The sequence below is a fragment of the Coffea arabica genome, chromosome 4c, assembly GCF_036785885.1.
Source record: "Coffea arabica cultivar ET-39 chromosome 4c, Coffea Arabica ET-39 HiFi, whole genome shotgun sequence".
Taxonomy (NCBI): domain Eukaryota; kingdom Viridiplantae; phylum Streptophyta; class Magnoliopsida; order Gentianales; family Rubiaceae; genus Coffea; species Coffea arabica.
The window spans coordinates 8,785,545-8,810,052 of record NC_092316.1 but is presented as its reverse complement, the minus strand read 5'-3'; the positions used below and the strand labels follow the sequence as shown (position 1 = coordinate 8,810,052).

Sequence of the window (24,508 nt, the reverse complement as noted above, 5' to 3'; positions counted from 1 at the left end):
ATATATATCACATGAATAATACACTTTAGTTGTACTTGCACATTCATATTTCTTTCAGAAGTTTGGACCACCGCAAACTTAATTTGAGGTAGAATTTACATGGACATGGACAAACTGACACCAGATTCATTCCAAGAATGTTCACATTAAACGAGCTTGAAAAACCAGATTTGTCTGGTCAATAATTTGTCATACAGATTGCAGTACTGAGTAAGATTAATACAAGACTTTATTTCTTGCTTCCTCCATGTACAAACTTTCTTTTCAGTCAAACAAAACTTCAGGTACTCCTTATCAATGACAAACAATACAGATACTCAAATTCGAATCACCATTTCATCACCCCTATTGATTCAACTGTCTTAGCACAATAAAATGTACTATTAGAATGCTAATCAATGATGAAACCGTGATGCAAGAATTAGCGCTACATATCACAATTCACACAGCTCAGTAACGCTATATAGCCTCTGAACAAAGTTAGAAAAATAGTACTAATTAATGCCCAAAGTGGGAATTTTTTTTTTCCTTTGTTTGGGTTTTAATTTGGAAAAGATTTTATGAAGGTCGAAATTTTTGCCTGCAAGATTGGCAAGTGATCTCCATGCACGTAGAATCCATCTGCCGAGTAGCTCTTTCCTTCAATTTTTCAGCCTTCTCAACCTCACCACGAGCCCTCTCCCACATGTTCCTAGCACGGGCGAATTCGGTCTGCGCCAGCTCCATTTCTCGCCTGCTAAGCTCCCTCACACGTTCAGCATACGCCTTCTCCATGGCAGCCAGCCTAATTTCCTCAGCGGCCTGCCATTTCAAGGCCTCAACGCGCCCTGATGGATCAGATTTCATCATCAGATTATCATTGTTAGTGTAATCTTTCGCAGTAGCACCAGTCCTTATAGTTCTGAAGCTGATAGACAACTGAAGGTCCAGTGATGGTCCCTCGAAGGGATCGGTCGTTGATCGGAGTTTTATGGAGGATTCTGATGAGGGCCAAGCTGAAGCATTTGATGATGAAGGCGTCGTTTGTGAATCAGCTGGAAGAAGTTGCAATTCTTTCTGGTTGCCTTCTTCCATATCAAAGAATAATGGTGTAATGGACAAAGAGAAGTGACACTGTACTTTTATGAGGAAGAGGAGTATGAATTGGCAGAACTGAGGTCTCTATCTATTTAAGCATTTCGATATATGGGTTGGATACCTAAAGTGCCCATGCTTTTGGCTTTGGAGCCAAATGGACAGTCTGCATATTGTTGTTCATACACCTTTGGTCTTATTTGTACCCATGTTGACGTATTTTATGAGTATTATGTCAAAATTTAAATCATAAAGTTATGATGACTTAGAGTTTGATACGAGTTTGATCTCAACTGATGCTGATATTGTAAAAGTTAATTTTTTTAAAAATTAATTCTTGAAAAAATATATTTTTCAGAATAACTCATATGTTCTTGTTTACGGTTAAAAAATCAATTTTAATAAATGCATAGCTGTTCTCAAGAAAACCTAAAAAGCTGATTTTGACAATAAAATGACCAAATTACCCTTATATGCTACCTAAATGAATTTCTGTACTAATTAAATAATTTTTTTTTTCTTATGAAGATTAAATGTTGGAGGAAAAAAGAAGGGCACGTAGATGAATCTAGAAGTGAGATGAGAATAGGAAGACCGTAAAAAAAGTTATCTAACCTTTGGCCTGGGGTAAAAATTTAAAGGGTATTTTTGTTTGCATGAAAACGTGGATCAGAATCAGAATTCAAAAGCACAACAACGTCTGATTTCTAGGTTTTCAGGTCCAAAAAACTAAAGACTAGATTTTCAAAATCAGTTGCAAATACAACAAAATAGCTTTTCAGAAACCAAAAAGGTAGTATCAAATTTCTAAAATGAATCGAGAACAAGACCTACATATTGTTTATATAACTCGCGTATTATATAATTAAGATGACTCCAACATGAGTGCACGGTCGATAGGTCATCATCTGTTCAAAGTTTACGTACAAGTATATGTCAAAAATGCATACGCTCGAGACTCGAAGATAGGCACTACTAGATCTCAAAACAAGTCTTGCCAATTGAGTCACGGCATGCAACATATTGATAAAAAAGAAGAATCGTATACAATGTAAATGTACAAGGTGCATGCATTTCTTTTTGTTGTCAAAAATTTGTAACATGCCAAAATTGGCATGATCAGCTAGTAATTGCCAAGGGAATGAAAACTGTGAAGTAAAATTAGTGGCCTAGCTAGCATGATAGCATCATCCCATATATAGGTACGAAGTTTTTTCCATTGCAGTTGTATCAGTGAGCGCTGAGAAAAGATACAGATCAAAGCAGAAACATGCATGATCGACATGCTGTTATACATATAGATGGTAACTAGGAAAAAAAGAGAGAGGAGAAAGTCAATCTTTGATTCCTCCCGTTGTAAATACACATAATTAAGCTAGGTTGAACTTGAATCTGATTTACTTTAATTGTCTCTTTACTTGTTGTCGGATTCCATTCCCATGAAGTTAATTAATTTGTGTTCACGTACTCTTGACTAACGAACCTCTACTTAGCTCGTGAGGCTTGTCCTTGAGGATGTGAAACGTACAGTAGTATTTATTGCCCTAACGTACTAGAGACACGGACAGAGACACTAACCAGTTCTTGAATGGGGATCATAAAGAAAGACCATGTTGAAAGCAAAATCTCAAATACGTACTGTGTCATCAATCATGATTCCAGAAAAGTTAATTCACAGTGTTTACCAGAAAAAGAGTTATACAACTCCATGTGAAAGATGACTTTTGACTTGCTTTACCTACAATCATACACACATATATATATAGCACATTAAATAACTAAGACAAGCTAGCAAGGATATTGCGAGTGTGGCTAATTTTCTTTCTTTCTTTCTTTAGTATCTCCTTTCTCCATACAAAAGCTAGCTACATGCGTATGGTGCATTTGGTCATAAGCCAAAGTATTTGTATGGTTGGACAAACTAAAATGATCATGACGGCTCTCTGAGGACTTTAAAGATGTAAAGCTTTCTACGTGATCTTAGTTTAGTTAATCTCAAATTGATTTCAAGCCACACAATAAGTACAAACCTATCTTTGGAAATTGCCCATACTCTCAAGTCTTATCCTTCAAATGCACAACAATGATTGAACACGCAAGAACTTGGTGCATCCATGCGTTTATATAATGCACAATCTTGTGTTTAAGTACCTATTAATTAAATGCCTACCCTTTTTACAAATTATTCTTTTTCCAAGACCAATTACAGAAATCATCCTTTTCACGATAAATGACTACCTAAGGGTACGATATCAAAATTTTTTTTCCCTATAGTATATATACTATGTGACAACACAATACATATGGTAAAGTTGTATAAGTCTCATTTAAATTATCCTTTTTCTCCAAAAAAAAAAAAAAAAATTTACGTTTTCTTTCTGTAAACGCATTTCTCAGTCACTTGTTCATCTTGGATACATCAAAGCTTTACATTATAAAATAAAAATTTTATAAAACTTTCAGAAAATAGCGATTCAAACGGGCTCTTACGAGCAAAAAAAAAAATTAAAAAAAAAATAAATGAAAGAGATGAGAATGGCGAAATAATTACGCTCCCAAGTCACGTGCCGCCTTGAGGGGATGCATTTGGGGATTAGAGGCTTTTTGTGAAAGGACTTGCTTTATGGTAGGCCTAAGGTTGTCGGCCCTCTATTGCAAAAAGTCATCAACTTTTCTGAATATAAAGCCCACGCTCCAAGCAGATCGGCACGTGGGAGTGGGGGGCACGGAGGCCTAACCCATGAATCATGATCATGATTTGTGCATACCGACTTTGGATCGTTCAACAGTGGGCCCCTTTAGCCAACTTTGCAGATCTGCATCATATGGGCGTTGAGGATTTCTGGGCAGAAAATCTCCTTAACACGTGCCACTTTGCTGGGCTCATATGTACAATTGTCCACTCTAAACCACTATTATTGAACTCTGTTAGAGAATGAATTGATTGTTTAATCAAACTAAACATATAAAACTTGTGTAAAGAAAATAGTTGTGAGATTTAGTATGGATCATCTTTCATGAAAATTGATTGTTAAACGAATCAAATGAAAATTGCAAGAACTCTTTCATGACAAATTAACCAGGATATTGAAGTCTTTTTCTTGTGACATCGCCCTGTAATCCTTCATAAATCTAAACCCACGATGCAATTTACATGTACAAATTACAATCGGATTAGGTTTACGAGTCCAACCGTATTTATGAGTCAGATGATTAGGATGTACAGAAAATATTAATTGACAACCGTTTCATATTGGGAGTGGAATTTCTTTTATCTTTTTTGATAGAGAATTGGATAATTTTACATGTTTATAAATAACTACCATGGCTAATTAATAGCAATTGCATATATTTTCAGAGGTTAAATTATCGTAGCTCCAATTCCTCTATATATCTTTCAGAGTTTTATGTTTTAGCAAATTTCTCAAGTTCAATTCCAGTTGAAGATCATCACGTTTGCACCCTTGTAAGGTAATTCTAGCAATTAGTCTTTATATTTATTTTATGAATAGTGAATATGCAAAGATTGATCTTGCTTGAGAATTTGAAAATGGTCAAACTCTTGATGCATAGTGTTTTTTTTTTCCTCCTTTCGCAAGAATTTTTTTCAATGTCATTTACTGCCTTTAGTTTTTTTTTTTTTGTGAGCAGCTTTATCTCTTCAGTTTGCTTTAATGTTCATAAATTTAGGTGAGGTAGGATTCATGTTACCTAATTATGGCCCGTTTGGCAAATGAGTTTTTTTGAATATTTGTCTAAAATTTTAATGTAGTTCATTGTAAAAGTTGTAGGAAAAATTTTTGAAGTGTATAAATTTTTAGATATTTTGAAATGTATAGTTTAAAAACTTTGAAATTTTTTTTGAGATTACTATAGTTAAAGTTGTTAAAAAACTTGAAGCAGATAAACTTGACCAAAAACTTGCTTATCAAACAGGCTCTATATTCTTTTAAAGAAATTAGACAGAAAGAACATCGTTAACAAGGATGTTCATCCAGTAGCATTCATTTTCTCGCACGATTTTATTTGCGAAAACGACCAACCTTACTTCAGATTCATGATTACCTATGTGTTTTTCCATTGAATTTGCAAAATTTTTATACGCATTATTAGCTATATCTAATTTCCACTGTTAATTTTTTCCCATGTTTAACTTAATTCAGGTGTCAAAGATGGTGTACATCGACTCGATAAGGACCGTTGTTGGGATAATTGGTTAGTTCTCAATTTGTCATCAATTTTCATTGTCTCTTATTTATCATACACGCGTAGAGGTTGCTTTTCTTTTTTTTGTCAGTAACGATATATTTGTATAACCTACTCTATCTTAATCTAGAGGGGAGGAGGAACCTAAGAAAGCTGTGATAGGGGGCTAGTGGGTATACAGATCCAATTAGACCAAGGGAGTGTCATGACACAACCTTTAGATTTTTATAATATTTCCGTAAAATTTTGATATAATTTTAAGTGTGCTCCCATAGTTTTGCGGAAGTGAAAAAATTACTTGATTTTTTAAATTGGTTCATGAACTAATATTCTAAAAGGATATATGGGCCATAAGGTTCCATTTGAAAGCTAAAAAAGTTTTTTCATTTTAACTTATTGATGAATTTTTTTTTTTTGCTTAAAAAACTAGAAAATAACAGGTAAAAAATTTGAATGTTACTTTTACTCCCACTAAAAAATTTTTCTGGCTCCGCCACTGAATATAGGTAACGTTTATAAAAAAAGAAAGAATTATGATTAAATCTCCTAACGTGTTTTGTTTGTTGTATATGCAGCCCAACATTCGTAAAAATATGTAAAGCAAAATGAGTCGCGGAATTCAAGCCAGACCCTTATGTCATGACGCTATTGAATTGTGCAATGTGGGTATTTTATGGCCTTCCATTCGTCAAATCTCATAGCATCTTGGTTTCGACCATTAATGGTATTGGATTCGTTATAGAAGCCACGCACGTCACATTATTCTTCGTCCACTCCGATTGGCGGAAAAGGGTACGAATGATTTATAATCTCCATGTACATTACTTTTACTTGCATGATTTCTCAATTGAAAGAGCCCTCATAGTTGATGTTGGACTAACTCCTCTAAAGTAAAAGATTAGCATCAAATTAATCTTGAATCCGGATAGGTTAACAGCACAAGTGGCATCTTTCGCCATTGACAGTTATGGGATGTATTACTTAATACTTTTTGTTACAATGGATTCAGAGTTAATTAATTATTTGTCATTATTTCTAAACAAGTGGCTTGTTTATTTATTTATTTTTTTGGGTGCAGTCCAATGTGATTAAGACAGAAAGTGTGAAGTACATGCCATTTTATTTATCGCTTGCTAATCTTCTCAACATTGGTACTGTATGGGTATGCTATGCTTCACTCAAATTCGATTACAATGTTGTGGCAAGTAATGCTGCAATTTTTTTTTTCTTTTCTTGAAATCGATTGTTTGGATAGTTGGTTATTTTCCCAAATATATTTGCTTGCATCATCATTACAATTTTCAATACAGCTTTTTATCTTCCCAATTACCTTTTTATCTCACATACATCACATCACAAAAAATGTTACAATAAAAATATCTCAAATAACCCACTATCCAAACACATAGTTTAAGAAAGTGATTTTAAAAAATTATGGTAAAGACTAAATGGCTGTTGTACATATTCCAAAACATCTGATTGAAATATGAGTGCTCATTATATAAAGCTCTTGTGCTGCTTTGCTTGAAGAAAATTGAGTGCTCATTTTTTCCAATGTAGTGCCAAGTTATTCAACTTTTTTTTTTTTGGAAACTTGACCATTTTTCACAATTCATCTAGTCATAAAATTTGCAAATTATTCCTACAATTGTGGATAGGAAAAAGATATTATAATAGTTATTGTGTTATAATAAAATTCGAATCGTTCATAATAATTATAACAGAGGTGAGTTGAAACCAAAATTTAAAATTGAATTTGTATGATCGCTCGTATATTCACAAATCAAAACAGACTCGTGCCTCCTATTCCCTCATTGCAATCCTAAATTCCATCCCTTCGTGGTTGTCATTCTAAACCTAGAAAATATATACACACTTTTTTTTTTTTTTTTTTCAAGGAACAACCAAGGAGGAGAAAATTAAAAATCTATCTACTTTATAATAATATAGGGACCTAGATGTCGATGCTCAAAGTTATGAGGGGTCAAAACGTAAATAATACTTCAGTCATATTCCAAAGGCAGACCTTTCTGACACCCCCTTTTGTCAGTAACCAAAATACCTGAGAAAATGGCAGCTCTAGCTCGACTGTCAAGAAGGGCCCTGGCCACCGCCACCTCCGCCGGCCACCACCGTCTCCTCCCCCGCGGCTTCTCCACCGATGCAGTAGCAGCAGCTACCTCAGCATCACCCGCGACAAAATCAATCCCAATTGTAGAATCCGCGGATCGGGTGAAATGGGACTACAGAGGCCAGAGAAGAATCATCCCCTTAGGTCAGTGGCTCCCCAAGATCGCCGTCGATGCTTACGTGGCACCCAATGTCGTCCTCGCCGGCCAGGTCACTGTTTACGACGGGGCTTCCGTCTGGAATAGCGCGGTCTTGCGCGGTGATCTTAATAAGATTACTGTAGGGTTTTGCTCCAATGTGCAAGAGCGGTGTGTTATTCACGCCGCCTGGAATTCTCCTACAGGTTAGTGAAAATTCCCTAATTAGTCAATCTTTTTTTCCTATGTACAAACTTCAATGCCCGATTTGTAATGCTTAAATGTAGTACAGTCAGCAGGGGATGTTGTACAAAATTTAGACTTTAGTGCTATGATGCCTTTTTATTTCTTGCTGAAAAGCATTTAAAGAGTCATTGGCTAGAAATGTTGGGTTGTGTTGATGTTGTGAAGTTTATTGATTCGGGCTTGATGTATTACCACTGTTGTGGCTATCTACTTTCTGTTTGCTGGAAAACGAAAGAAAAGGTGAAAAAGGATTAGCGGGTTCAATGTAATTCAGGAGGAAGATTATTTAGTTATCATCAAAAAGTGTATTGGTGCTTGTTCAAGACAATTGTTTTTTAGGCCAAAGTTGTTGTTTCTGAGATAATGTGTTTGGTACATGATAAGACCTGTCTATTCTTCTTAGGAGGTATTATGACTGAATACTTGTCCTAATTGACGAATAACTTCTGCTTAGTAATGGTTTGAGGACTGCTTCCTGGCTGCTTGATATGATAGTGCCACATTATATGTGTATTACAACAGTTTTAGTGTAGAGAAATCCAATACTATATCTTTAGGTTTCTCAATCTGTATTTTTGTTTTTCCTTAAGTAGTTGCATATGTTCCCCATTGTATAGTTCAGTTTACCATATTTTGGTAATTTTAAAACCTTTGATGTCCTTGACCAACTTTTGGACAACGTGAATGAATGTATTTGTTATTAGCCTCTTTGGTCATCCAAAAAAAAAAAAATTCTTTGGTTAGCATGTGGTAATCAATCTTTACTGATTTTCTACGCAAGCCGCTTTCATTATGCCATTATGTTTTGGGGCTACTTTCAGTGCAAACATCTCCTCCTGTTGCAAAAAAACCTTCCTTGTATGACTTGATATTCAATGATAGAAGTTTTTTGACAAAATTGTATGGTGAAATTTGATACTGCTAGAAATTGTCTTCCTCTTATTAGATACTTTCTTTTTCTTAATAGGAGGCTATATTCCTTGCAGATAATGTAGCCTGATCTTAAAGTTAATTTCGTTAATTGTGAAACATTTGGTGGTTGCCCACATAGTCAGTAAATATACATGACATAATAATTGTTAGATTGAATAGATTGACGTCAAGAGGAAAACCATAGAGCTAGGATCTTTGAACTCCTAGTTGGAAATTGATTTGTTCTGAAACCTTCACTGAGTTCTGGAGTTACAGAACAATGGGATACATGCTGCTGGGAATTTTCTCTGTTTTTGAGCATGTTTCTCTTGTACTTATTTACTTTCTTGGCCTCTTTTTGTTTTTGGGTTTTTCTTCTTCCTTTCATGTTTTTCGGTATATAACTATTTCTGTTTCTTATGATGTAATAGAAATTTTTTGTTCCTGGAGTTATGTTTTCTTTTGTTAACCAAAGTTGCCTTTGCATCTATAATTCAGTATATGACGTTCTTATTCAGGAAAGTTTACACCTAGGTTCCGTTGCATTCTTTTAAATTTCACCACCTTTCTCTAGCTCCATAATTATTATCCAGCTTATTCTTTCTTATGCCCACCTATGTTTCTTCATTTTCTCTATTCTTCTGCACATCCTTTTCTTGTCAATGAGGTTGTTCTAAAAATCACAAAAACCACTTTGATCATTAATTACCTCAATTTTGTAATTGTTCTGATATGACATTTTTGAAGTTAAATATACTTAAATATGCTTGTTGCTATTTGTAGTAAATTTACATGTGAGCCATTGGGCATTAACAGTGTTCATGAACCTTACAACCTGTCTAGAGTGTCAAGAAAAAAATGGTTAGCTAATTGACTTCCGTATTGTCTTAACAAGTAAATAAAAAAAGAGTGAATATCATATAGATCTCACGCATTGGAATATTATTTCTGCTTTTCTAATTGGCGTCTTTGCACTTTCATTGTTTTTAACTTGCTTACTGCTGCTGTTGGCATTAAAGGAAACATCAGAACAAGGTCTGCTTTTACATGTTATAGTCTGACAGAAGATTGTTGGTTATGTTGGTAACTTCCATAGAGAGAACTCATAAGAAGAATAAAGTTGATACAGTTTCTTCTCCTCTTTGAATTAAGTTGTATTAGGACACATCTCATCTTTTTGTATTATCTATCTACTTTAGTAGCATGGATAATGATAGTCTTTGCATTGATTCATTTGAATTAATTTTGTGCGCATTATATTCATGAGGCTGAAGGAGTTGTACCGATGTCGGAACCACATTGTATGGAATCTAATTTCTAGCCTGTTGCTATTTCGCCTGATGTCCTCTTATAGATGCTACCACAATAATCTGCTAGCTGCTTCCTGCTCCTGATACTATGTAACAGCCCGCTGATTTTCCTCAGTGATCTATTATGTGTGGTTGAGAATCAGAGATCTAGATCATCAAGTTAAACAAGATTTAGAGACCCTTGTTTCTGTTTGACAGATGATGAATTGACTTTCACTGCAACTGAATTACAGCACAGCCATTTCCCTTTTATGTTTTTGCATTGACGAACTTACAAGTGGTTAGTTTGAACTGCACATGGTGTCAGCTTTACATGTAGGCATATAAACATTGATCAATTACATGTATCTGGCTTTTCTCTGCTTTCTTTGTTTATATATATCCTCAAGCTCCTTCCATTCCTCATGAAGCAGATGCCTGCATTTAGTACTATAGTGAACCCCATCTTCTGACGAAATCTTTCAAAATGATGAAACTGGTACTTAGAAACTATGAGGAAAAATCCCAGTAGTGCAATTTCAATGTGTCATGACTCCATTTGCTGACTGTGACAAAGGAACAGAAACTCTCAATCATAATGAATAGAGTGATCCATTTTGGTTTGGGCACCTTTAACACACCTTTGTTTGAATTAATGGTGCGCAATGATTTCGAGTGCAGTTGTTAGGAGAGAGACATGATTTTGTTTCCTGTTGTGTTTCTGCAGGACTGCCAGCAGAGACATCAATTGAAAGGTTTGTTACTATTGGTGCATACAGTCTGTTGCGATCCTGCACAATTGAACCTGAATGCATTATTGGGCAGCATTCCATCTTGATGGAAGGTTCTTTGGTTGAGAGCCACTCCATTCTCGAAGCTGGATCTGTTGTTCCTCCTGGGAGGAGGATACCAACCGGTGAGCTTTGGTCTGGGAATCCTGCAAGGTTTGTCAGGAAATTGACACATGAGGAGACACTGGAGATTCCTAAACTTGCTGTTGCAATAAATGATCTTAGCAAAAGTCACTTTTCAGAGTTCCTACCTTATTCAACAGTGTATTTGGAAGTTGAGAAGATGAAGAAGTCATTGGGCATTTCAATTTGAAGTCTTTCATCCTCCATGTACTACTAAGTGTTGATTTGCACTGCACGTTTCTACTTGAAAAATAAGAAAATATTAGACACTGTAAGGCAACCTTCAGAGACGTGCAAGCCTTTGAGTTCCCCATTTTTGTGTTGTTATTTTCAGGTACTGTGAGTGATGTAAAATGGTTGAGATCATTGGGGATCTTTTCTTGGGTTTTTGGGTAGTTTCATGGGCTTTTTTTTAACTGACTGTCATGTGTTTGATGAGGTATAATCATAAGTTTCAGATGAATTAATCTCAGAACTGCTGGAACAGGAGAGAAATAAGTTTGCTACTGATCGCCCTTGGAATTGAATGGTCCTTTCAGGAAACTAGAATAAGATTGCAACTCTCAATCACACCTGGTGTGACAATTGTAATACCTTTCTCCGATCCAAATTCAACTCTCAGCGTCTCAAAGAAACTCATGATAGCAGCTTTGCTTGCCTGAGTTGTAAGGCTAGATCAACTTGTTATCTTCGAAATTCAAATATTGATCAAAACTCTAGGAATATGGATTTAAGCTTTTAGCATGTAGAAACTAGTGTTCTATTAAGACAAAACAGCCCAGATCCATGTTGCATGCAAAAGACATATACAGACTCCATTGTATGAAAGATTAATCGTAAAAATAGACTTAAAAAGAACTGTACAGCATAGAAGCTTAATCTTGGGGCGTGTAACCAGCTGGTGGATGAAGTAATTTGAATGATCTTTTCCCTGCTTCTCTTCAAATGTGGAATTGCATAGTAGGTTGTCTAAACCGAACCCCAAAAGTTTATGTCCTACAAATACAGAAGGTAGATCATATTGACCAAAGTTCCCTTAATCAAACAATGAGAAAGATACTTGTGTCAACTGACTCCAGAATAGATTGGTCATTTTCTAGAGTTCTAGCTTCAGATGAATGAATAACTAACATTATTGTTACTACAGATACTGGAATTAGTTTTTTCATTACCATTCCCGGGGCAAAATTGTCGACATCAACCTCCTGAGTCTTCAAATAAGGCGAGGGTCGCGACGGCAGCACAGTTGACGAGATGATCCACTGAGTTAATAAATACACCTCCTGAAATTTCAGGATAAAAAATACATGTACATCGAGAAACATACAACAGAACTTCATGTTGACTACTAGATGAAATTTGCATCTATAAAGACCAATTAAGCATCAATTCATAGTTTCATATGAAGGAATTAACAAGCCCTTTCTCCCCTCTCATCCCGCCCCCCGTCCTGAAGCCGCAGTTTTGGGGTGTTGGACGAATCTGATTAGACTTGTATCCATTTTATGTCATAACGAAAGTGTTACTACAAATCTTTTTCATTTTGCTTTTCAGGCTTTGCTACAATTGGGGTTAAGAAGACAGTCGTTCTAACATCGAAAATAACTCTGGCACTGCTTGCCAACTGCACTAACCCCAGATATCGGTTCTCAATCGTAATCCAAAGCATAACTAGAAGGTCAGTTGTAATTCCAGAAAGGCTACAGAGTATATGCTATAAGTTACTGTAAACCTCAAGGAAGGTGAGCGTAATTATCCTTTTCAACTATATGATATCCCCATTTCATCTCATATTGTAGTTGAACTTCTCATTTAAGCACGAGTCAAGTCAAATGCAACGACAAGCCTAAAAAATTTTGCACAAAACAAAATGCAAGAAAGTGCAACACATGGAAAAAATTAGAGGTGCAGCTGTGCAAGTGTTGTTGTACTTGAATAAACTTACATTGCCCAAAATGTTCAATGGTAGTTTCAATCAATCGTTTGCAGTCTTCGACTTTGGAAACATCTGCAGGCACAGGAGGGAACCAGGTATTTTGGCTAACTCGGCAACTTCTCGAAGACTATATATTCACTCTTCTTGCTGCAAGAACCAAGCAAGCACCTCTCCTTGCATATTCGTAGGCCACATGCTTCATCACACACAAAACATCTAATCAGGATTCAAGAATTTCAACTTTGTGATCTGAAATTCTACATAAATCTTATCTTTAAGCAAGTAAATTCCCTAAGGAACAATACCATAGGTATAACAATATTTCATAATCAGATAATGCTAGGCGTAACATATAAACGTACAAAACTTTCTTTCATTTCTTTTAAAGACAAACCAATGTTTGTTTTCAAATTCTACAATTTTTACACAACAAATTTCTCAAGTTTTGGTCAGTACCTTGACAATTATTACCTTAAGAACTTCGTGAAATGAGACAAAGAAAGTGGAAAAATATTTAAATAAATAAATAAAGGGACAGAGAAAGTGAAACTAATGGATGAATTAAATCGAATTGGTTGGTTGTAACTTGTAACAAACCTCTCCGATGCCTGAAGATGCCCCAGTGATGAGCACAACTTTTCCTGTTAAATCTTCGCTGAAAATGGATCTTCTGATGTAGTCAAGATATTTGAAAACTAGATATGGTGGCAAGAAGGAAAAAGGTGCATTTACACTAAATCGAGCTACAAAAGTGTTAAGGAATCTGTGAACTAAAGTAATGACATCAAAACCAGAACTCCAAATATTCTTAATCAAATCAATGGCATCAAAACCAGGAATACTCAACAAGCCCATATTAGATTTTTTTTCTTTGCGTAATTGATAGAGGTTTTGAACAAATTTAAGAAGAAAAAGGACCGCTGTCTTGCATCTCTGGTGGAAGATCAATACGACCAAATGATGCATTGGCAAATTCAGTTCACAATTTGCATGAAGTTCCTTCGACACGTGGGCTAGAAACCATGACACTTTGCTTATCTACTTGTGCTGAGCTGAGGTAAGGGAAGCCTCCATTTGTTTGGTAAATAGGCAGTTTCATATTGATATTTCCTCTGTGACGCTATAATTTTAATGAACAACTTGTTAGGAATCACCAGCGGTTCAGATAGATTGATTATGGAGACAAATTCAATATATAAGAAAGAGATTTTTTCATTCATTTTAATAACCCAGAAAGCTCATTTTGTTTTAACAAAAAACCGCCTTAAAAATAGTGGGGTCAGGCATAGATTCTGACCTATTTATTGATAGGTTGCAATTTATTCATTTATTTTATTATTAATTCCTCCTATTACCTGACTTGATGTGGATTTATTTGCTGGATTCTACTCATTTTTAGTATTTGACGTTTATTTCAGGGAGTAGAATATAAATATGATAAAAGGTGTCAAATTGGCAGGAAAAGAATTCAAATGATTAAGCTTGTCCCAGGGGCACTTTTGGAACAGAAGATGTCACGCCCATTTTGGTAATTTTTGCAAAGGAACGACGGACGGAGGGCTTCTCTTCCTGTTGATGTGCGCCGCAATTAAAAAGGAAAAAGGAGGAAGGAAGTTGGGGAGCTAGTTTTTTTTCCCTTAGTTCTGGCCGGCTGTAGCTTAGCAAAAAAGCTTGACTTTTGTTTTCCCTTGGACTTACTTTTGACTTTAGGAACTTACGGATGTGAGGAAGAAAAGCAATTGTTAGCTTTTAGCTTTGACATTTTCTTCCTGATTTCTTTTCTTCTGAATCCTACGCATGGCAGGGATTGGAGCCTGCTTCCTTTGACTTTTCCTTCTTGCACCTTGTGAATGATTTTGCTCTGCGGATGCTAGGAACAATAAAGGGCTTCAATTGTTACCCGTGCCTTACATTTGCTTTCTAAGTGTTTGACGAATTGCGGCTCTTGAAATACATACAATGGCCGTGACTTTAGCTGAAATTTCCCGCGGGCTTAGTTCATCCAATATGAGCTAATCCCCTCGTTCTAGTCAAGAAACGACGGATGCTTTGGGTCACCTGAAAATTGTGAGATCGATTTAATTTAATCTTTCCCTTTTATTTCTTGGTATTCGTGTATTCCCTGATTACTATGCTTATGGTTATTTAATTAGTTGATTGTCTTGGATCCGGATAATTAATTGATTTGGTAATCTATTGTCAATTGGGGTATTAAATCCGTAATTGTTTAACTACCTCAAAATAGCGACAACTGGCACGATTAGATTCGTGTCAGGGGGATACGCGGGCTAATCTAAAATAACCCTGGTAGTGTGTTATTTGGTTAGAATAGGGCTCCTCTAATACGTAAGGCAGTTGGAGAATTAAATTCTACGGGCGTACCTAGGATTATTTCTCAATTAAAACAGTGATTAACGGGCGTACCTTGATCACCGACACAATAAGGAGGGGTTGACTGCCATCGCTTGTTTGGTAGTTATAACCTATTTATTGGTAAATAATTGGGATTGCCTTTGTTTCGATGATCAATTAAGTGAACCGTTGCTGAAGTTACTTCTTGGCTAGATCTGTAGTTAATATTACCTTGATTTTGGTGTATTGCCATTTGAATTTTTAGTTGCCTACTTTATTTTAATTTTGATTATTTCCTTGTTTTAATTAATTTAGGCCTTTAATTATTGTTATCCTAAGTCCAGTGAATTGTGGTTTAATTGTTAGTTAGTTGTTTATTTTTATTTACTTATTTGAATTTATTTAATTATCGTCGTTCCTACAAAATCACCCCCCTGTGTCACTTGGAATTTCTTAAGAAACAAATATACCCAATCCCTGTGGATACGACCCTACTTGCGCTGTCTACGAATTCATAATTATTTGTGAAAAGAAATAACCATTCCATTCGGGTATATCGGATCAAGCAAACTCTTCGGGAACAGGGTGAATCAAGTAACTCATTGCACACCTAGAGTCCCTGCTCCAGTACTTGGAATTGGGTTTTGGTCATTTTAACTGGCAATTAGGTTTAATTTTATTATTGCACAGGTTTCGACAACCTGTCAATTTTTGGCGCCGTTGCCGGGGACTGGCGTTATTATTTGTTTCTTTTTAAATTCATTTTTGTCCTAATTTTCTGGTTTTCTTCTAGTGTGTGCCTCGATCTTCTCGCACAGGTGATTTGATTTTTGACCCTGAGGTAGAGAAGACCGCGCGTAGAAAGAGAAAGGAAACCAGACAGCTCAGAGAAGAGCACTCCAGTGTTACATCTCAAAGACTCGAGTCAGAAGTTGAACCAACAGATTCGTTTGGTAACACTTCGAGTGACTCTGACCAGGAGGAGGGCGCCATGGCTAATGCACAAACATTAAGGGAGGTGGCTGCTCCTGATTTAACTCAGCAGCCTTTATGCATTACTTTCCCCGCTTTAAATGACAACATTCCATTTGAACTAAAATCTGGTCTGATTCAGCTTTTACCCTCTTTTCATGGTTTACCAGGTGAAGAGCCGTATAAGCATCTGCAGGAGTTTGATGTCGTGTGCAATAGTATGAAACCCCCGGGAATCACAGAAGAGCAGATAAAAATGAGGGCATTCCTCTTCTCCTTGAAAGATTCTGCGAAGGACTGGTTGTACTACCTGTCACCAGGTAGCATCACCACGTGGGGTCAATTGAAGAAAAAATTTCTGGATAAATATTTTCCTGCGTCCAGGGCTGCAAGTCTAAGGAAAGAAATTTGTGGGATCAAGCAGCATCCAGGGGAGTTACTTTACGAGTATTGGGAACGGTATAAGAACTTGTTGCGCAGGTGCCCCCAACACCAAATAAGTGAGCAGTTGATCATACAATATTTTTATGAGGGGTTCCTTTTTAGAGACAGGAGCATCATTGATGCTGCAAGTGGAGGGGTACTGGTGAACAAAACCCCTCAGGAAGCACGGGAGTTAATAGAGGGGATGACAGAGAATTCACAGCAATTCAGTACAAGAGAGGATGTCCCAATACGTAGGGTGAATGAGGTAGAGACACCCTCTATGCAGCAACAGCTAAATGAGTTGACTGCGTTTGTTAGGCAACAGGCTGTGAGAAATGCATCACAAGCCAGGGTATGCGGGATTTGCACTGGTATAGGTCACTCTGCAGACATGTGCCCAATGATTCAGGAAGAAACTGCAGAACAGGTGAACATGGTTGACCACCGCCACGCGCCTCACTTGCGCGCCTGAAGCCATCCACCACCAGCTTCATTGCCGCCTCTCTGTCTGCCGCCTGGAGTAGTCCCAGTAGAGGTATTTGGCAGTTGCCGCCCAATTTCTTAATACTTATTGGTACTGCCTGGGTCGTTCCATAGTTGATATTGTTGACGGGTGGAGTTTACTTTCTCAATTGGTGATTTTTCCACCAGTGGTACTGGTTGGATTATTTTTGCTTGGACTGGCTAATTCTTTTGGGTTGGGTACAATTGTGCATTTAATTGGCCATCTGGAGCCACTTGTTGGGAATCTGGGGGAGCTACAATACTGCATTGGTTTGACTGTCTGAGTAGCTGTGTTTATTGCGTTGTTACTGTCCCCTTGCTGCACTACTATTGCTGAATATGAGTTAGCACTTTTCTTGGCCAACTGGAGCCGTTTATTGAGATTTTAACTGTGTTGCAATGCTATGATTATTTGTTCGATTTGGAGACGACATTTTGAACATCACGTTGCTTGGGGATATTGCTTGAATTGCTGGATAACTCGCTGGGGTTTCTCTTGAGATTTTAGTTGAGTTATTTCTGAATTGTTTGTTGATTACTTGCTGGAACTCTTTTGTTTGCTATTGGCTGGGTTACTACTGGGAGATTTTTGCTTTGTTATTGCTGGTTTCTATACCTGTTGGATTTTCTGTTGCCTTGAACTTACTGTTGGGGGATATGGTGAGACCAAAATCATCCTCTAGGTCTAGGGCCTCTCGTTCTCAGCCCCCTCCACAGGTCTCTATTCCAGTCAACTCACCTACCAACCTACCCTCCTCTTCTAGTGTTCGAACCCGTTTGGGTAGGGGTAGGGGTGCGCAGGTAGATACCCCAGCTCACTTTGGGGGGCATCTAACCTTCACTAGACCCGCCGATCAGCAGAGATATGCTAAGGTCTGTGAGCGGCGTATTACACCAAGCAAGACTTGGGAAAAATTAACCGTCATAGGTCTAGGCATACGAGAGGAGGTCGAGCAGATGTTTACAGCCATCGGGTGGCGCTCATATCTCGATATCTTATGCCCCGCCTTTGTCGAGCTGACTCGGGAGTTTTACTCCACCTTTGAGTTCGAGTTACCTACGAGATACACCGTTGACACACCACAGGTCATTCATTTCCGGCTCATGGGTCGAGAGTTCAATTTCTCCATTACCCAATTCAATCGGGCATTTGGGTTTATCACTAGAGAGTATGCTGGGACTAGGGAGTATGCAGAGAGTGCCTGTGACTACGTAGAGCCGTTCCTCTCCCACTACCATGATGTGTGGGAAGACATGTCCGTCGATAAGCAGCGCTACGATCCTTCCCGGTCTAGGAGCTCCTTTCTTAAGGACCCTAGTGCCCGCTATGTTCAGCGTTTCTTAGCCTACAGCTACTCGGGGCGCAAGGACAGCTCTGGCATACTCTCTCGCCCCGAGTTCTTCTTCCTCTGGAGTATGAAGAACAATATCAAGGTTAACTTGGGGTGTTGGTTGGCCGCACAGTTCAAGACAGTCTTGGCCAAAAAGAACAAACCCCTTATCCTGGGGTCCTATATCACTCACTTGGCGATACAATTGGGGGTTCTTAACCTGGAGGACCACGACCTACATTTGGCATGTGAAATGGAGCTCTTGGACGTAGACTGCTTGGAGAGGATGGGAGTCATCGAGCGCCTGCCTGATGGTTCCTACCAGTTCATCCCTCCTGGACCACCTAGAGCTCCGGGTGCGCATCATTCGTCCCGGGCAGGGCCCTCCTCCTTTCCTGAATCAGCCGAGGACACAGCTGGACCATTTTCTTCTGCGCCACCTCCACCGCATGGGACTACTGAATGGCAGCAACTCCGGGACCAAGTTCAGGCTTTGGAGGCTCGGATGGTCAACGTTGACGCCAATGTTGCCGGCATGACACAGAATTTGGCGCAATTTCTGATGCATACAGGCTTTGCACCTCCGTTTCCACCTCGCCTTCCGCTATGACCCGATTTCAGGGAAGTTTGGCTGATTCCCCTCATTTTTGCTTCACTTTCTGTTTTATTTGTCACATTGAGGACAATGTGTCCTATAGGTGTGGGGGGGTCCATAGGCTATAGTCTTTCTAGTTTTTAGTTTTTAATAGTTTTTAGTTTTTAGTAGTTTTTAGTTTCATTTCTAGTTGCGTATTTTCTTTCTTTTCTTAGTGCTTATTCCTCATGTGAGAAAACAACAAAAACAAAAAATAAAAAAAAACAAAAAAAAAACAAAAAAAAAAAACAAAAAAAAAGAAGAGAAATAAATGGGGGATGTTGGTTTATTGCCTCTAAATCTACTTTTGCCAAGTTTTTAAAATAAAGTGCATCGGGTTAGTGTGGTTGGGTCCTGAATATCTCCTTGGTGAATATTGAACTGCTTGACTCTTTCGATTTCTTTATTAACTTTTCTAGGCATAGGGAATGATTATGGCCTTTTAATGTGAACTGGTCCAATATTGACTCCAGTTCTCCATGTTTGGCAATAATGAGGCGAGTTGCTCCTATGTTTGATTGTTATTGCTGTTATTTTGCGTTTGTGCATTGTTTGGCTGTGAATAAGCTTGACTGTACTCCGCTATTAAGTTACTACTGAATAACCGGGGATCGGCACCTAAAAATGTCGATTCTCGCGTCAAAAAGTGGTACTTTATATAAGTACGTGGTCGTATAGCGGTAGGAGCTGAGTAACCGGGCTCCTTCATCCAAAAATGTTGGAGTTCGCGTCAAAAGGCCCCGACGGCTAACGACTAAGTCTTTTTGTGTTAATTATTATTGTTTTTTGAAAAAAAAGAGAAAAAAAGAAAAAAAAACGAAAAAAAGAGAGAATGAATAATGGGAAGGCTTGCCGGTTTATGGATTTAATATGGAGACTTGTGTGAATATTTGGACCGTTAGCTGATAAATGTTGTGCGCCATTCCCTTTTCTTAGAGTAGTTAACCTGGAAATTGAAGGAATTTGCAGTTTAGGGGCTAACCGGGGGGAGGCTTCTTGGATTTTAATCACTAGTGCCCGATATATGATTTTCCCTTGAATATCTTGGCAATATAAGAGATTGGGCAATGACCATCATCGAATTTTGGTGTTCGTTTACTATTTTTATGCTTGAGAACAAGCATGGTTTAGGTGTGGGGGAAATTGATAGGTTGCAATTTATTCATTTATTTTATTATTAATTCCTCCTATTACCTGACTTGATGTGGATTTATTTGCTGGATTCTACTCATTTTTAGTATTTGACGTTTATTTCAGGGAGTAGAATATAAATATGATAAAAGGTGTCAAATTGGCAGGAAAAGAATTCAGATGATTAAGCTTGTCCCAGGGGCACTTTTGGAACAGAAGATGTCACGCCCATTTTGGTAATTTTTGCAAAGGAACGACGGACGGAGGGCTTCTCTTCCTGTTGATGTGCGCCGCAATTAAAAAGGAAAAAGGAGGAAGGAAGTTGGGGAGCTAGTTTTTTTTCCCTTAGTTCTGGCCGGCTGTAGCTTAGCAAAAAAGCTTGACTTTTGTTTTCCCTTGGACTTACTTTTGACTTTAGGAACTTACGGATGTGAGGAAGAAAAGCAATTGTTAGCTTTTAGCTTTGACATTTTCTTCCTGATTTCTTTTCTTCTGAATCCTACGCATGGCAGGGATTGGAGCCTGCTTCCTTTGACTTTTCCTTCTTGCACCTTGTGAATGATTTTGCTCTGCGGATGCTAGGAACAATAAAGGGCTTCAATTGTTACCCGTGCCTTACATTTGCTTTCTAAGTGTTTGACGAATTGCGGCTCTTGAAATACATACAATGGCCGTGACTTTAGCTGAAATTTCCCGCGGGCTTAGTTCATCCAATATGAGCTAATCCCCTCGTTCTAGTCAAGAAACGACGGATGCTTTGGGTCACCTGAAAATTGTGAGATCGATTTAATTTAATCTTTCCCTTTTATTTATTGGTATTCGTGTATTCCCTGATTACTATGCTTATGGTTACTTAATTAGTTGATTGTCTTGGATCCGGATAATTAATTGATTTGGTAATCTATTGTCAATTGGGGTATTAAATCCGTAATTGTTTAACTACCTCAAAATAGCGACAACTGGCACGATTAGATTCGTGTCAGGGGGATACGCGGGCTAATCTAAAATAACCCTGGTAGTGTGTTATTTGGTTAGAATAGGGCTCCTCTAATACGTAAGGCAGTTGGAGAATTAAATTCTACGGGCGTACCTAGGATTATTTCTCAATTAAAACAGTGATTAACGGGCGTACCTTGATCACCGACACAATAAGGAGGGGTTGACTGCCATCGCTTGTTTGGTAGTTATAACCTATTTATTGGTAAATAATTGGGATTGCCTTTGTTTCGATGATCAATTAAGTGAACCGTTGCTGAAGTTACTTCTTGGCTAGATCTGTAGTTAATATTACCTTGATTTTGGTGTATTGCCATTTGAATTTTTAGTTGCCTACTTTATTTTAATTTTGATTATTTCCTTGTTTTAATTAATTTAGGCCTTTAATTATTGTTATCCTAAGTCCAGTGAATTGTGGTTTAATTGTTAGTTAGTTGTTTATTTTTATTTACTTATTTGAATTTATTTAATTATCGTCGTTCCTACAATATCACCCCCTGTGTTACTTGGGATTTCTTAAGAAACAAATATACCCAATCCCTGTGGATACGACCCTACTTGCGCTGTCTACGAATTCATAATTATTTGTGAAAAGAAATAACCATTTCATTCGGGTATATCGGATCAAGCAAACTCTTCGGGAACAGGGTGAATCAAGTAACCCATTGCACACCTAGAGTCCCTGCTCCAGTACTTGGAATTGGGTTTTGGTCATTTTAACTGGCAATTAGGTTTAATTTTATTATTACACAGGTTTCGACAACCTGTCAATTATTAAAAATTTTCGAAGAGTACGTGATAGAGAGGGTATACCTCTTAATTTGAGCTAAATAAAATTTTATAAACTTTTAAATGATTTTAACATGTTCCACGTTTGAATCAACATTGTTGAATTTGTTTTTGTATTCCACATCGAAAGTTTTATAAAGTAATATCTTTTCTTGTTAGTTATAAATATAGTGGATTTAAATGAGTTTATATGTGCTAAGGGTACCAACCCAGGCGTTGTATGCGTTAGTTTAAAAGAGTTTTAAAAGGTTCATGTCCCAGTCTAAAAAAGGTTTTGCTTAGACATCAAACCAAAAGAATAAGTTATGAGTCTTTGCACTGTTAAGTATTTTCTGTTATTTAGTCTCTTTTGTGTTTTCACCAAAAGAGCAAATTATGGGTCTTTAGGTCGTTAAGTATTTTGTATTATTTAGACTTTTTTATATTTTCAGTTTTAGGTGTCTTTCGAATCTTGAAATTATTTTCTAATGTTTATACTCTCTTTTTTTATATTTTGTTTCTAGTATAATAAATTTGCTACCCCTTCGTCAGTGAACATAGCTCAATTCGACCGAACCATGTAAAATTCTAAATTTCTCTATTTGATTTATTATTGTTTTTATTGGGTTGTTAAGAATTATATTGTTCTCACTGGTCAATTTTTTGGACCCAGACCTAACAAATTGGTATAAGAGGTTCATGTTTTGGTCAGATTTTGAATTTTTGATAACAATAACAAATTATCAATATCAATTTTGGAATATTGATTTTGTGCTATAGAGAGTAAAGAAAAATTTTTCATTGGAATTCAGTTGGATTTTGAAGAAAGGTATTTGGTCCGTTGGAACTCGTTGAGAATTTGAGAAGGTGGAGCAAGATTACTGTATTCGTGAATTTTAACCTGTTGGGATCTGTTGAACTTTTTGTGAGTTTTGATCAATTGGGACCTATTGAGCCTTTTGCATTCTGACTCATTGGTGGCTCGTTAGGGTTTGTTGGAAGTTTGATAGTTCATTGAAATCCGTTGGGACTTTTATGAAGAAAGTGGAGATTGTTTGCTATTTTTCATTGTTGGATACACGATAAGGTAGAGATTTATTGAGTTTATCTTTGTATCCCACATCGAAAATTTTACAAAGAAATATCTCCTTTTGATAGTTATAAATATAGTGGTTTAAATGACTTTATGTGTATTAAGGGCACCGGTTCAAGTATCGTATGTACTAGTCTAGAAGAGTTTTAGGGGATTCACGCCCCAATCTAAGAGAGATTTTGGTTAGGTATCAAACCAAAAGATCAAGTTATGGGTCTTTGGACCGTTAAGTATTTTATGTTATTTAAACCTTTTTGTATTTTCAATTTTAGGTACCTTCCTTCAAAAGTTTTAGGTGTCTTTTGGATCTTGAAATTATTTTCTAAGGTTTATACTTTCTCTTTTGTACTCTATTTTTGATATAGTAAATCTACTATCCTTTCGTACACGTAGATCAATTCGACCGAACCACGTAAAATTTTAAATTTCTTTGTTTGATTTATTTGATTTGTTGTTATTTTTATTGGGTTAGCAAGAATGATATTATTTTCGCTGTTCAATTTTTTGGGACTAGAGTTTTGATTTATTTGATTTGTCATTGTTTTTATTGGGTTGCTAAGAACCAATAGGGCCTGTTTGGAAGCTAGGTTTTTGGACAAGTTTTTTACCTACCAGTTTTTTTAACAACTTTTGTTACAGGAATCCCAAAAAACTTCTCAAAATTTTTTAGCTACACAATTAAAATATCCAAAACACACAAAAAAAAAAAATTTCTCTTCTCCTTTTCGTCTTCTTCTTCCTCTCCCACCCTAACCCACCACCACCTTCATCGCCGACCACCACCTCCGGCGCCGGAACCTCTTCCTGTGCCGATTTTCTTTTTTTTTTTTTTTGCCCCTTTTCCCTCTCCCCCTCATCCTCCCCTGCCATCCTCCTCTTTGTCTTTTTTCTCTCTCTCTGCGTCTCCCCTACCACTCTTCCCCTTCCCCTCTGGCCAATCTGGTCGCTAGACCAGATCGCACGGGGGAGGGGGAGGGTGAGGGTGGCGGCGAAAGGGGAGGAGGGGGGAGAAGGAAAATTGGCCTAAAAAAAAAAATTTCATTTCACTGCTTTATCTACCGGCAAGAGCAAAGAGAGGAGAAAAAGAAAGAGAAAGAGAAAAAAAAGGAAAAAAAAGGAAAAAAAAATTTGAGCCTTACAAAAACTTCTACAAAATTTTTCATATTACAAAAATTTTTATAAAAAAATTTTTCACCTTACAAAACCTTCTACAAAAAATTTTCAAAAACTTCTACAGTGTATTACAGTAAAGTTTTAGACAAATTTCCAAAAAACTTAGGTTCCAAACAAGCCCCACATATTGTTCTCGCTGGTCAATTTTGGGACCAGACCTAACAAACATCTTGTTTGGGAGAAATATCTCGAAAAAGTCCATAAATAATTCCAATATTTAAATTAAGAACCTAACTCTGACCCAAAATGTTAAATTATTAGATTTTGGATTCTTACTTACATAT

At 37.1% G+C, this 24,508-nt stretch overlaps 2 protein-coding genes and 1 pseudogene across 2 annotated transcripts; 1 reads left to right on the top strand and 2 right to left on the bottom strand.

Moving 5' to 3' along the window:
* Positions 1-211: 211 nt before the first annotated feature.
* LOC113738816 (uncharacterized) lies at positions 212-1,296 on the bottom strand. The gene has a single exon (XM_027266083.2). It carries the CDS (start codon positions 1,072-1,074, stop codon positions 559-561), a length of 516 nt encoding a protein of 171 aa, XP_027121884.1. The 5' UTR covers positions 1,075-1,296; the 3' UTR covers positions 212-558.
* Positions 1,297-7,304: 6,008 nt separating this feature from the next.
* Positions 7,305-11,383, top strand: LOC113739924 (gamma carbonic anhydrase-like 2, mitochondrial). Its single transcript, XM_027267342.2, has 2 exons — positions 7,305-7,753; positions 10,722-11,383. The coding sequence occupies exons 1-2, from the start codon at positions 7,351-7,353 to the stop codon at positions 11,096-11,098; spliced, it is 780 nt and encodes a 259-aa protein (XP_027123143.1). The 5' UTR covers positions 7,305-7,350; the 3' UTR covers positions 11,099-11,383.
* On the bottom strand, positions 10,215-14,037 carry LOC113738898 (11-beta-hydroxysteroid dehydrogenase A-like; annotated as a pseudogene).
* Between the last annotated feature and the right edge of the window lie 10,471 nt (positions 14,038-24,508).

Coding starts and splice junctions, on each gene's coding strand:
- LOC113738816 (XM_027266083.2), bottom strand. CDS start 1,074: ATGGAAGAAGGCAACCAGAAAGAATTGCAACTTCTTCCAGCTGATTCA.
- LOC113739924 (XM_027267342.2), top strand. CDS start 7,351: ATGGCAGCTCTAGCTCGACTGTCAAGAAGGGCCCTGGCCACCGCCACC. Junction 7,754..10,721: donor CGCCTGGAATTCTCCTACAG/GTTAGTGAAAAT, acceptor GTGTTTCTGCAG/GACTGCCAGCAGAGACATCA.